At 41.2% G+C, this 13633-nt stretch overlaps 1 protein-coding gene across 14 annotated transcripts in view; it reads left to right on the top strand.

Moving 5' to 3' along the window:
• Positions 1 to 44: 44 nt before the first annotated feature.
• LOC105253805 (collagen alpha chain CG42342) overlaps positions 45 to 13633 on the top strand; it is a 129753-nt gene continuing 116164 nt past the window's right edge. For 7 of the 14 annotated variants that reach the window (XM_011262088.3, XM_011262092.3, XM_025412711.1 and 4 more), the window contains exon 1: positions 52 to 1425. In XM_011262088.3, coding sequence (XP_011260390.2) covers positions 1035 to 1425 — 391 coding nt within the window. In that variant the 5' untranslated portion in view covers positions 52 to 1034. Of the gene's footprint in view, positions 1426 to 13633 lie in introns of all 14 variants that reach the window. The other 7 variants (XM_025412716.1, XM_025412712.1, XM_025412713.1 and 4 more) reach the window with 5 other exon arrangements.

Genomic DNA, 13633 nt, shown 5'->3' with positions numbered 1-13633 from the left:
GCGCGGCGCGCGGCGACGCGGCGGCGCGAAGATTGCCGAGTATCGCCGAGCGCGGCCGAAGCGACGAACCCTCTGTCCTCGCGGCGTAGCGTCGCCCCACCACATCCAGTCGTACCGCGAGTGTCGCTCCGTGCGTTACGTATGTGCGTAGTCCCGTGCGTAGTCCCGTGCGTTTCTCCCTCGTAACGACGACGCGTGAGACGAGGGCCGGGAATACGAAAACACGTTCGTTTGTTCGTTTGTATCGCGGGGCGCTCGTCGGCGTCTCGTTCTCTCGCTTCCTGTCTCTCTCTCTTTTTTCTTGTCTCTGAAGTTTGTCCCTCGTCGAAGCTTTCCTCGGGAAGCGTCGCCGGACAAGTTTGGCGCCGTCGGTGGACGGCGGCGCGTTTTCCCTCCGTTCGACTTGTACCGCGAAGAAAGGAAAGAGCGACGGCAAGCTAGGGGAGCGTATGTCGCGTTCGTGTTTCACGAAGTGTGCAAAGTGCGCGAGTCGACGAAAAGGCGAGAGCGCGACGACACCGGCAACGATCGTACCGTACTGAACGTTGCCGCTGAAGCGCGTGTCAGTTTCAAGTCGGGACAGGTTCAGGCTCCTCGATCCGAGATCGTGTCGTTGCACGTCGCGAGTAGTCGAAATCGAAGGCATCGAGGTCCCGTGCGATTTATATCCGTCGACTTTTAACGGACTGGTGACTGGCCGCGAGGATCGCGGAAACGCGCGAGCGGCAAACGGAAGCAAGTGGGGGAGGGGGCGCGATAACGGGGCGAGCGGTCGCGCGAACATGCATTCCAGATGGACGATGACGTCGCGACGTCTGTAACGGTCTCGCCGCCGTCAGGTATCTCTTATTGTTGTTATTATCATTATTATTGTTATTGTCACCGTATTATCACATCCTTCATCTACGCGAATTCGCCGCCGCGCGGGTTATGACGCGCCGCGCCGCTTAGGGACGCTTCTCAAGCGCGTACCTAGGGAGATTCGCGAGTGCGTGTGCGTGCGTGCGTGCGTGTGTGCGCGCGCGACAACGACGATGAAGACCGACCCATCGGCCGAATCCTGGTCGTCGGTCCCAGGCAAAGGATCGTCGTCCTGTCTGGAGGCGTCGATGCCGCGAAAGTTTCGCGATGAGGCCCGACGCGCGGGGACCGCGGGCCTCAATTGGGCGATGTGTGCCCTCTGCCTGGCCAGCCTCACCATGTCCGGCGTGCTCTTGTACCGCGAGCTTGGTCTCGAGTCCAGGATCGCGAGTCTGGAGGCACACTGCCTGCGCGTCGAGGAGTCATCGTCGCCGGTGGACGTCTTAGTGCAGAGGCTCAGGTCGGAGGTGCAGGAGCAGCTGCGACAGACGCAACAAATCGCCCCAGCTGAGGTCTTCAGGCCCAAGCGCGAGGTCTCCGATGCGCGATGCAACTGTCCCGCAGGTAAGTGATTCTCGTTTTGAAAGTCATTCGTCGACAACGCGCGTCTCGTCCTTGCTTACACTTTACTGGCTCCGAGATGTATCGTTGACGATTGCGTGCATGAATTTGGTAAAATATTTCGATTATTTCTTTATAAAAATAATTATGGAAGCTTGTAGATGAAGAAAAAATTTCAGTCGTTGTGTTGTAAATTATTACAAAGTTACATAATAATAAATATAATCAATGGAAATTATTGATTTTAGTATTCTTAATCTATATTATTTTTGACGAAAATAATTACAAATATAGTTATCGAATTCCATTTGCCGTAATACTATATATAGCATAATATTATCAAAAAAGGTAACATAATTTCTGAATTATACGTCGCTTAATTATGAATTATTGGAACACATACTGTGAAATAATTAAAATTTTGATATATATTCATATTAAAAAATGTATCATTTTTATAATTTTTTTTTCACTAAAATAGTAATAAATGTTTATAATTTGAATTTTGATATCATAATCCAAACTGTGAGAATCATAATTTCATTCGGAATGTGAAAACGCTCGGTGATAGTTAAATATATGAATCGATATGTCAGTAAAGTGCTAATCTCCAAGGACGGGTCGTGCTTTACATAGGTAATTTACAGCGATTCCAAAATTGTAGCAACATCTGGCCTTTGTCGTTTTAGTAAATTTAAACCTGGAACGAATTCTTTTTTATGACACTATCCATGTGTTTTAGAAATCGTCCCGTAAAGGAAATAAGCGATAAAAATTTTTCGTGTAACCATAAGTTTGGGTTTTCCTGCGAAAATCTCAGATAGTAAAACCCGAGTTCCCGGTTCATTTCCAGTAAAACGGCTTTCTCATAATAACCTTGCAAAGAGATTGTAAAGATAAATCGAAGAGAGAAAGCGTAGGCCATAAATGCTTTTTCTATCAATTCAGGACGATTTAAACGTGATAGGATTTTTGAATATAATAATAAGTGCAGTCAAACTTTAATATTCGTTCAAAAAACAAATTTAATTTGCTACGAAATTTTCGCGTTGATTTTCGGGAGAAATACAATAGTTTTAAAGTTATGAAAAAAAACAATACATTCCGAATCAAGTCGAAATTGTCTAATTGTCAATTTACTGCAAATCTTTTGCAATTAGCGAATTGTGAAAAATAATTCGACCTTCTAATATAATCATGTGTACATTTACATTTTTATTACAATGGCAGACTCGTAATTTCATTTTGCCAATTCGACGTCGCGTCTAATATCGCTTGCGTACAAAGCACGTTGCGCTAGTTTCCGTCGCACATCTTTTGTTGGAAACTCTATTCTCCAAGTGATTTTCCGCAAACTCCATGGTTTGCCTGCATTTCTCTTTCTCTCTCTCCCAACTTTTATTTATGACAAAACAAAGTTAGCAAAAAAAAAAAACGAAACGCAAAAGCGTCAGAAAAAATTGCGAATCGCGAAGAATCGCGGTACGAAAAATGCGCTTCAAAGAGTTCGCGGCGACTGAATCTCGTTTCTGGATGTGACGGTTTCGGATTAAGCGTCTCTCTCATTCCGATCGCGCGGGTACCGAGCAAATGTCATCGTGCACTTTGAATGGAATACGAGAGGCGCTCCTTCTCTTGTCGGAGCTCTTATCTCGCCCGTCAACATTCCATCCGCGTGAGAGCCGAAGATCGCGACATAGAGATGCATCTTGTGATGGTCGTTGATCGACTAATACGAGCCGGGAGAGATCGTTTGCGTGTCGACTTGGTGAAATCGACTTGGTGGCTTTGTGCACTCTTCCTGTCATTAAGACAGATGCGCGATTGCTTCATTGCAACTTTCATCGAGTCTTGGCGGCCCGATAGTTGTTACAGTAATTGCGCTGTGTACTCGCGTCACGATAATACCACATACGTGTCGGTTAAATACAAGAGAGCGTTGTGACGATGAAAAAGTGTAGTGGAAATATCTCCGTATTTATTTTGCTCCGCATATGTTTGTATCCTGTTGTTTATTTTATTATAAGCGTCTGCATTTTTCGACGATTGATATTTACGCGTATTCCAGATATTTGATGGCAACGAATTAATGCGCGAATAAATATCGAGATAAAAAAGCTTTGCGTATCATTATGAAAATATATTTTTCACTCTTCAAGCGCCATATACGTATTTTTTACGAAATACTTAACAACAATCGAAAAAAGAAAATAATGAATATACGCGAAGATACATATATTCCGAAATTTCACGCAGATATCCGAACGATATTCGTTTTACAACGAATGGGCGAGAAAATTCCTACGCTATAAAGCCGGAAAACTGCAACTATCGCCAAACTATCGAACTCGCAGCGGATTTATGAGCAATAAACGCAGTCTTTGATGATGCGCTTATATGGAATAAATGCTATAGCTTTTATGATGGCCGATGATGCAATCCGCTCTCCTTGCGAAACCGAAGCGATTTTCAAAAAAACGCGAAAATATCGACCTCCATCTCGATCCTTTCACACAACCGCGCACGAAAAAGCGGTAGGTAGCTCGCTAATTGCAATAATTACTCCATTGTCGGACACTACCGGAGTCCGAGGTGGAAACTATTTTCCGGCAAAGTACGGTCGGGACGGAAACGGAAGCGCGTATACGAGGGAAGCGCCGCACCGGCCGGATTAATTCCGAGCCTCGCTCCTGTACCCTGTAGTCCGCTATCTCGTCGACTCTTTCCTCTTTTTTTTTCTTTTTCTTTTTTGTTCTCTCGGTAGCCGTACCTTTTCCTTATCGCGCATCCTCGGCACGACAGGCAACAAAGGAAGGGAGGGAGAGGGAGAGAGAGAGAGAGAAAGCCGAACTCTGTTACCGTTGACTCTCGCGACGGCGTCCCGAAATTGAGACGTGCGAGCTGACGCACCGGCATCATAAATCTTTGCCCTCCCTAGCGTAGCTGGGCGAGGGCGAGGGCGGCCGTATCTATCGCGTCCCTCGCACTCGTCAGTCCCTCTCCCCCTTTCTGGTCCCGGTCGACTCTGTCTACGTGGAAGTTGTACGGGTAGAGTTGCCGCTTCCACTATCGCGAATATCCATGCGCGCCGCGCGAAGCGGGCGAAATCATCGAACTTGGTGGGGGAGGAGGCGAGGAGCTTCGGGGAAATAAAATTTTCTCGGAAACGAAGATTTTTATTTATGATTTTGATATCTTATTCGCGCGAAATGCAAGAAATTCCAACGCGTCGTGATTCGCGTAACATTACCAGAAAACGCAAACTTTTTATTATTGGAAATTTTCTTGGCGCGAAATGCAATATAGATCGCGTAAAATATCCCGCGCGTGGAATTCCGCATGAAATTTTATATTATTGAAATTTCATCGTGCTTTACGATCGAACGATATTGCTAAAACATCGCGATCGGAAAATTGGAAAGTATATCGTAGAGCGAGACAAGTACATCGTTAACTATCCTTAGCGAGTTTCAATTTTATATAACAGAAGTAATAGCTGGTAAAATACGAAGTTTCGCCATCGGGGTTTTTCGGAGCACACTTATCGTCGATTCCACTTGGCCGTTGTTGCCCACTTATGTACTATACCACTCGCGGAGCGAACGCCGTAATGCGATTGGCCGTGTGACAAACGATGCGTGGTCGGACCATCGCGATCGAATCGTCAGAACGATTGGGTCAAGGGAGGGAAAAGGGGAGGAAGAAACGTATCTCTTTGAAAAGGATACGTCGGTAAGAAACGACACGGTCCCGAACGAGACGCCGCATACTTCTCTCGTTATATCCGAGCGTTTTTCCACGCCTCGGGGAAATCGATGAACGTTCGAGGACTTCTCGTTTCTCTCTGTCTCTCTCTCTTGACGCGATGATACGCATAGCCGGGGAGATCTGCCGTTAATTCGCGCCATTTGAAATCGAATCGAAAGCTATTCCGCAGATAGATTACCTTCGTATGCAGTTCGTACGCTCGAAAGAACGTTGAATAGGAGAGAATAGAATCGTTAGAGCGAACACGCCGCGCTTTGTCCAGCTCGACACAGTAATGGAGCAATCATGTTGCATCTTGGAGAGAATTTTCATTTCTGAATTCGTCACGGAAGAGAGGAATATTATTTATAAATCAGGGAAGAGAGAAATATTATTTATAAATCAGGGTCAATGCATAAAACTTCCTTTCCGTTAAGAATCGATACGGCTCGTTAAACGCATGTATGATGCACGAAAGACCGGAGGGAGAGGTAGAATTTGTTGCGTGGGTGCAATAATCTTTTTGAAAATAAAACACAAGGGATACCACTCTATATGAAAATATTAAATACTGAATTGAACGTATATATTGTTGACGAAATTGGACACGAATTTTTACTCGGTTTGTAGTTATTTTTATTTTTGACATTAAATTTAATCCTTGATATTTTTTTCGGTAACCGACCGTTTTACCAAAATTTTATAAAAATAATCTACATGAATTAATTCAAGAAAAAGAGCGGGAGAAAAATTTTATGAAAAATAATGAAGAAATTGTCAATATTTTATCGTTAAAAGAAATTCAGCTTACAAACCGAACCTTAGACAATGTTCTCGACCTTTAAAATATCATCAATATGTTCGCATATATAGACAAAAGCAGACATATCTGGAACATCGGAATTTCCCGTAACATATACGTTGCATAATCGATGCGCGATGTCGTACGTCGCGTAACGTGTCACGGTCGAAGTGGAGCGAGGAGATCTACGGGGGTTGCACGTAGAAAGATCAAGGTCGATTAGCCGATCGCTCGTTCTCGGATGTCCCGAGAAATTGATGGTCGCTCGCAAACTACGTCGATGAACCGCCTACTCCAGCTCATACATGCACTTCTAGTCTCTCTGTCCCTCTCTCTCTCTCTTTCTATCTCTCTCCCTCTCCCTCTCTTCACTTTCAACGAAATTACCATCTACCTCGGTAGATGCACGGGAAGGAGGAGGATGATGCATTGTCCTAGCAGCATACAGGTAGCGTACACCAGCCAGCCACCAGGAATATGGACGTTTTCCTGCAGCTCTCTCTCTTTCTCTCTCTTATCCTAATAGAAATTAAACTTGCAGTATCTCGCTGACCGAAGATCTTCGGACCGTTTATCATAGAAAACGCGACGTGAAATTATGTTTCCCTCAGGAAGGAGGAGGCGAAGCGCGAGTTAAACTCCATTGTATCTCTTACGAAGATAAAACGACGTAAAGTTGTACATTCGTCCGGTATAAATAAGGCAAATATCCGGCATATAATTACGCAAAAAGGGCACGGTATTACAGTGATAAACGATGGAATTCGCGCCAATTTCCTCCGACCGATATAAATTATTACCCCTCGATGAAGTTGGAGTCGATTTTTCCTCGACAAGAATGCCAACGCAATTTATAGTTGTTTGAAGCGATCGGCAAATTAAACTTCTTTCGGAAAAGAATAGATAGCGCAAACTTTTATCCTTCGGTTACATTGAAGGGAACTTGATTCTCGTAGAATCTTTATTTGCGGCTTAATTAGGAAGGCTTTTAACGTTGTAAACTCGTTAAATCAGATAGCTGTCGGGAAAAATTCCATTGCAAATTACTCAAAGCGTCCTTCCGCAGGAAGAGAGCAATGTCGATAATCCCGCACGATATCCCGTATTTCACGTAAATGCGTCCGTGAGGAAACGTATAGCAGCCGGATAGTCGAAGAAGCGTATCTCATCCTGCATACGACACAGAATAAATACGGTGTCTCGCATACAGATCGCCGCGACGATAAAGATACTGCAGTGGTCGAGAGGCGGGGGTCGACATTGGAAAAATTGATCAACTTTAGCAAGTTCCATCGCGAAGCGACAGAGACATTTCCTTCCGGCTGGATGCGGACAAGCGACACATTGCGCGCGTTCGCTTAGAGCCAAATTACCGACTACTACTCCGAAAATACTTCGCGGTAAGGATGGGGGCGATGTCACTATATATGTACATACACCTACCTACGTGGTTAGAGGAAGATATAAGGGAGTAAGGTTACGTAATGTGCGTCTTCTCCGGAAAACTTTTAACATGTTATATTTCGCCGTAGGGTTTATAATACATGCTGCTCGTCGGAAATATCTTGCTCTTTCGCAAAGTTTCTCCAGAAACATGATCGATTATTAAAGAGAACGCTAACAAAGAAATTTTACCAACTACTCCTGAAAATATATTTGAATTCATATAGTTTGATGCACGCGTAATTTTGTAGAATATTTTAATACTGAGAGAGAGAGAGAGAATCAAGATAATGATCATTATATTCGTAATTAATTTTGCAATTATATTCGTTTCTGTAATTTTGAAATGTTATATTTTTTACATTTTTAATGTGAAATACATTTGTCAGTCTTTTTCTACTTGGATTAAATATAAATTTAATATAATTACAAAACAAAAAAAATTATAGAAGACACGAATGCGTCATATTAGTTTTTCCATCAGAATAAGAAGCAATTTATAATTAAATACTACGTCTGCGACTTTTTGATTTTGTATTTGTTTTTTTTACATGCATTTTTTGGGAATCTTTTCCACCTTTCTTTTTATGTCCCTGCAGAAATCATTCATTTATTAATTTTCTTTATTTATTCAGCAAAGTTGCACGATGAGCTCTAAGAGGGAATAATCTTACATTTTATGCATGACTCGATTCTCGAGTGAACTTTGCAAATTGCGAACTTGTCCCTGGTTTACACGAGGAGATTATCGTATCGCAATCGAATTACCGTCACCTTTAATCCACAATGAGTTTGGGCAACGCTGCTGAGGCAAGGTGCGACACGTCGCGGCGGAAACCCCTCTGTCCTTCCCTCCTCTCTCTCTCCCTCCCCTCCCACCCCTTATCGACGAAACTGCAACAAATTGAATTCCGCGTTCGGCAACGCGAGAGAGCGGTATGTATGTTGGCTCGCGAAAGTTGGCGCGACATGACGCGGCGGAGGGCCGGGTTGGTGCGATTTACGATTGGCGCCGCACGTGTGACAGAGCCAGCTGGAAGTTTATATCGGCAAGAACCGCGCCATCCGACAAAACTTATTACCACCGCCCGTCACGCGCCCGGAAACTGTCCTTGTTTCCGTCGTACGTTGCTTTTACCGGCATATTTGCGTCCTTCCTGCCCCTTTTTTTCCCGCCTTCGTTCCCGAAACACGTTCGAAGGTTGCGATCGATTCGCAAGCGGGGCGTGTCTCTCCGGCGAGCTTTGCCACGACATCGATAGATTCGAGTCTCCGTTAAATATTTGGACAATGAGATAGAGAGAGAGAGAGAGAGAGAGAGAGAGAGAGAGAGAGAGAGAGAGAGAGGGAGGGAAAAGGCTCTTCTTTGAGGTCCTGGGAGGAAGCTTGAAACCGAATTGAGGACGAGAAGCTTGGAACATGTGAAATACCGAAATTAAAGATCTTTACTGTGATCGGATAGAAACGCGATGGTATAGGGATTCAATCAATTGTTCGGATTCTTCAAGTGAGAGAGCGATTGATGGTAAATAAGAGAAGAAAGAATGAATCTATTGCACACTTTTATAGTTTTAATTTCTTGAGAAGCTTTAGATAATAACATTTTATTCTTTATTTAATTTCAAATATACTTTATTAACAGAAAGTATTTTGAGATTTACCAAGATATGAGATTTAAAAGTTGCCGTCACTGAAAAATTTATTATTAATATAATAAATAATTTGCGAATAATTAATCAATAGCTTGACTATAAAAGTTTCTTTTCAAAATCTAAAGAGAAAGAAAAGAGAATCGGGTTATTATTACTTACTTTTTCTAAGATATTTTTATTTATATCTTATTAGAAGTTGCGCTGAAAAAATTGATATGGCAGAAAAAAATATGGCAATTGAACGGTAGATATATCGAATTGCACGTCGGTTTGAGAATATGCTTTTGTCATTGGCATATACAGATGGATGGGCTTTTACCGAATTAACAGTACCGATAAATCCTAGCGTGCACGAGAGATAAATAACGCTTTGGATCGCACGACGCGACGAGCGAATTCCGGCTGTAACGGAATTCGTCTCCGAGCGATTGGTACTATCGCTTCCCGTATCGACAACTCTGGTTAACAGATGGCCTCCGATTAACCCAGCCTCGGTTAACTAATGACACCCATTGGAAACGGGCTCCTGTTCCTCTCCTCTCCCCCCCCCCCCCCATCCTTACTACCACTTTTAGTCTCGCCGGGATTTTACGTCAGGTTTTCGCGGGCGCACGAGTCGGCGAAAGAAATGATACACGTGCGCGTCATGAATTTTATGATTGCAATTAATTTTAATATCGCCGAATCTCGCGCGCATAGCCCCTCGTTTCACAGGCACGCAAAAATTCTGCTCGTTTCATTTTGTACAATTATTTCAAATGCGCAATGGTCTATCGTCCTCGTTTAAAACACTATTAAAGTATCGATATAAAATGCATGACTGAAACTGGGTCGAAATAAAGCGAAAAATTTGATATTACCGTAGCCTCTCTCTTTTTCCTCCTTTCTATTTCCAACAGTTGGAAATGCGTTGCAAAATCAGAAAAGACATGTATAATTTACTTGTTTTGTATGCAACGGGGTCTAAAATATATGAGCATACTTTATGCCGTATTTGTACCTATTTGCGTGTATATGTATGAAACATTTATGTATTAAATCTGGATAATATTTAACTGATAAATGTTGAACGTGAAAGAATAAACATTACATTTTATTTTTTTTTTATTCTTGCTTCGTCAAATTAATATTGCAAAAGTTTGTGCTACAAGTGTGATTCTATATAATTATTATTCTTAAATTTTTTAATTGCAGAGTCGATTTTATATCGTTTGAAGTCTCCTAAAACGGTAAATACTAATGACATTTTTCACAATTACATGCGAAGTAAAACATGCAGTTTTTTTACTAGCTTGCATTTATTTATTTCTTTTAATAGCACGACTTTCTTCAATTACAAGTTTACGAAGCATTTAAAAACTTTGTAGAGGAGGGAATTAAACTTTAACTTTGATCGATTACTTGAGGAATCAGAGGTGCACAAAGTAAAATGTCTTTAACTATTCACGCGAGCTAAATCTAGACTAACCCATCTTACTCTGGCAATACAATCTTTATGATGAGAGATGGGATCATTAATTCTTCAATTTCGTGTCATATGCATAATATTAAATAATAAAAATAATATCATATTCGCATATGTATTTATATCAGTATATTAATTATTTCAAACATATCAAATATAGAATTTTATAATTATTAGCTACATTTTTACTTTTTATTTTTTCTAGTAATTATTTATGAAAATATTTTCTTTTGCATATGCCGTGAATACGTTGCATTATCGTTAGAAGATAAATAACGAATTCTAAACTTACGAAAACATGCGATTATCTAAATGCTAGATGTAGTATGTTTTACATAATTAAATGTAAATGGCATGCGCATTACAATGTACGAGTTATAACGTTACTCGCATATATTGTACGATATATTTACCTATAAGAGCAAATTATATTTAAAAACCATACGATGTTAATATCATGTTTAATGTCACATCTCGATAATAACTTGACTCTCTGCGCTTGCGTCCTTTCGGTGCACAATTCTACGTAAGAATAAAGGTTGTGATAATGATAATTAAAGGTTAATACAGACTCCTCTCCTATCGCTTTAGATAGGGAACTCCTCATCGTATCGACGACCTCGGTTAACCCGTTTACCATTGGCTAACTTTCAGACTATTCTATTCGTGCTTCTGCTCTTTCGGCTTAAACCGGGGTTAAGTCGAATCTGCACTCGGTCGAAGCGCTTCTTGGCTGGGTTAGTTTGAGGTCGACCGTCCTTCGTCGGGATACATTTACTGTGATTCCATTCGTGCGTTACAGAGGTGGAACTCCTCACGTTCTGAAGGGAAACGGATTGCAAAGGGAACGGCAAGATGCGCAACGATTGGAATTGACGCGAGGGAAGAAGAAGCTGCGACGTAGTTACAGGGAATGGATTACAGAAGCGAAGGATTAGTAGTATATACCTTGGATCGAATTTTCAAAATCGTTGGAAACTGGAATGAAAACCATCTGACAATTACGCGGGTTTTAATACATTTTTTTATATTTTTACATTCTTACTACACGTCTGTAAAATCCAGAATTAGATTACATTTATATATTTTTATTGAAGTGTGATTCTTTAAATCATTCTATTTTCGATGTTATATCGTTTCATAATATTTATATATCTCGAACTTGAAACTTTTCGAAAAGAAATCGATTTATATTCCAATTGCCGATACTTTTGCGATCCGTTCTGTATAAATGAGAACGCCTGTCGTGAAAGGGAAAAGACGGAGGGATAGTAAGAAGGGGGAGAGAGAGAGTGACTGGGAGGAAACACTCGACTCGGAAGTCGTTGAATTTGCATGAATCGTGGCCGGTTGTTACGTTTCAATGCTCGCTTGCCTTCCGCTCGTTTAAATATCGTTTAATTAGTCGAAACGACTGAGGGGCGGCGGTATCCGCGTGCAAAACGCGAATGGTCCATCAACGATACGAGGAGTTGTACATGGCTGCGGGGAAGGAAATATCTCTAACGACAATTATGTAACTTGAGTCGCGCGATCGACAGAATTGATGCGTACTAACGAGATCCGACTCGTTTTCTGCATTCTAGATGAGAGAAGAAAAGTGAAACATAATGAACCCGGCAATATTTAGTTTGCAACATTTCATACGTGTTATATGCTACGTGATTCTATTATTTGATTTATTTTTAAGATATTTGAATATATCAAGGAATGAGAAAAAATTCATTAAAAATATATTTTAATGAAATTATTGTAAATATGAAGCATGATGTAAACATAATCTACGACGATTAATTTTTTACGACTTTTCATTTATTTATGCAAATGGAATCGAAACAGAAAAGATTAATACTCCAGCGACAAATATAAAAATCTGATAGTATTTGACATTTCCATTAAATGAGATAATGTATTTCACGTTTCGTACCTCTTTATTATTGAAATATTGCATACCAACTAAAATAATTCTGACATAAACTAGAAACTACATACATCAATTCGTTCACGAGAAATAGATTTATTTGCTGTTTAATACGTATTAATAATTAATAATATAATTAAGCCGCATTATGCGAGCTTGAAATGCGAATGACGCGAAATAAACGGCCTGATAACGAAGCAAAACGAGAATTCGCCGCGATATAAACGACATTTCGTCGTGATTCGGCAACTCATTTACTCCATGAATTTATTCTCTTTATATGCGCTTTAACTCGCCGCCGAGCACGCTTGTGCGAAATCGAGCGAAAATAAATCAGTACACGCATCGCGGCGTAAAATAAGAATATCCGGTTGTGCGGTGAATTTTTAAACCGAGAGATAGAAAATGAAGAGACATAATTACGAAGTAATTACGATAACGCGATAACGCTGGCTAAGCATTATTTTTCAAGTACGGGGGCGGAGTATCGGCTTGACGGTCAAAGGATAAACATGGGAGAGAGCAGTGACGTTTCACTACGACGTCTGCGTGGCGCATTAGCATGCATCGCGCGAATATAACATAATTAGAGATGAATCGCACGCGAATTTCAGCGAGCAGCGCGAGCGATCACGCCGGTGATGTTTCTGATTCGACCTGACACCACGCGAAACGTACATGTGTGGAATGTACAGAGAGAAATTTTGATTCAGAAACTTGTTACTCGTGTGATATTAAGTGATATTAGATGAATCGAATAGATATAGATACCTCTAGGTGTGGAGCTTTGGTGAACTTACAAATTTAAAAGTACCTTGTGGAGAAAGTATCTCACGTTATAAAAATATATAAAAGTAGAAAGGTGATTTATCTTTTTTTTTCTATTAATAGAATATTTCTATTTTATTCGAAAATTAATATGAATTTTCGGACGGCACATTTAATGCACGTATTCAAGAGAAATTCACGCGACGTTTCTGTTTCGAATCATCATTACAATTGCTTTTCGAAATGTGTGAACGCGCGCGCACAATATGTAGGAGGCGCATTGAAATTCGGAAGTCAATCATGCAAAGTACATAATGATAACGACTTGGAGCAAACCAATCCGCGGTGAAAATCAGTCTATCGCCACGGAAGCAATCAATAAGGTAATGAATCGCGCATGCTGCACTTGGCGA

The sequence above is a fragment of the Camponotus floridanus genome, unplaced genomic scaffold, assembly GCF_003227725.1.
Source record: "Camponotus floridanus strain SB8 unplaced genomic scaffold, Cflo_v7.5 scaffold55, whole genome shotgun sequence".
In the NCBI taxonomy this organism is placed as follows: domain Eukaryota; kingdom Metazoa; phylum Arthropoda; class Insecta; order Hymenoptera; family Formicidae; genus Camponotus; species Camponotus floridanus.
The sequence above is the reverse complement of the archived record's forward strand: the minus strand, read 5'-3'. Positions and strand labels throughout refer to the sequence as shown.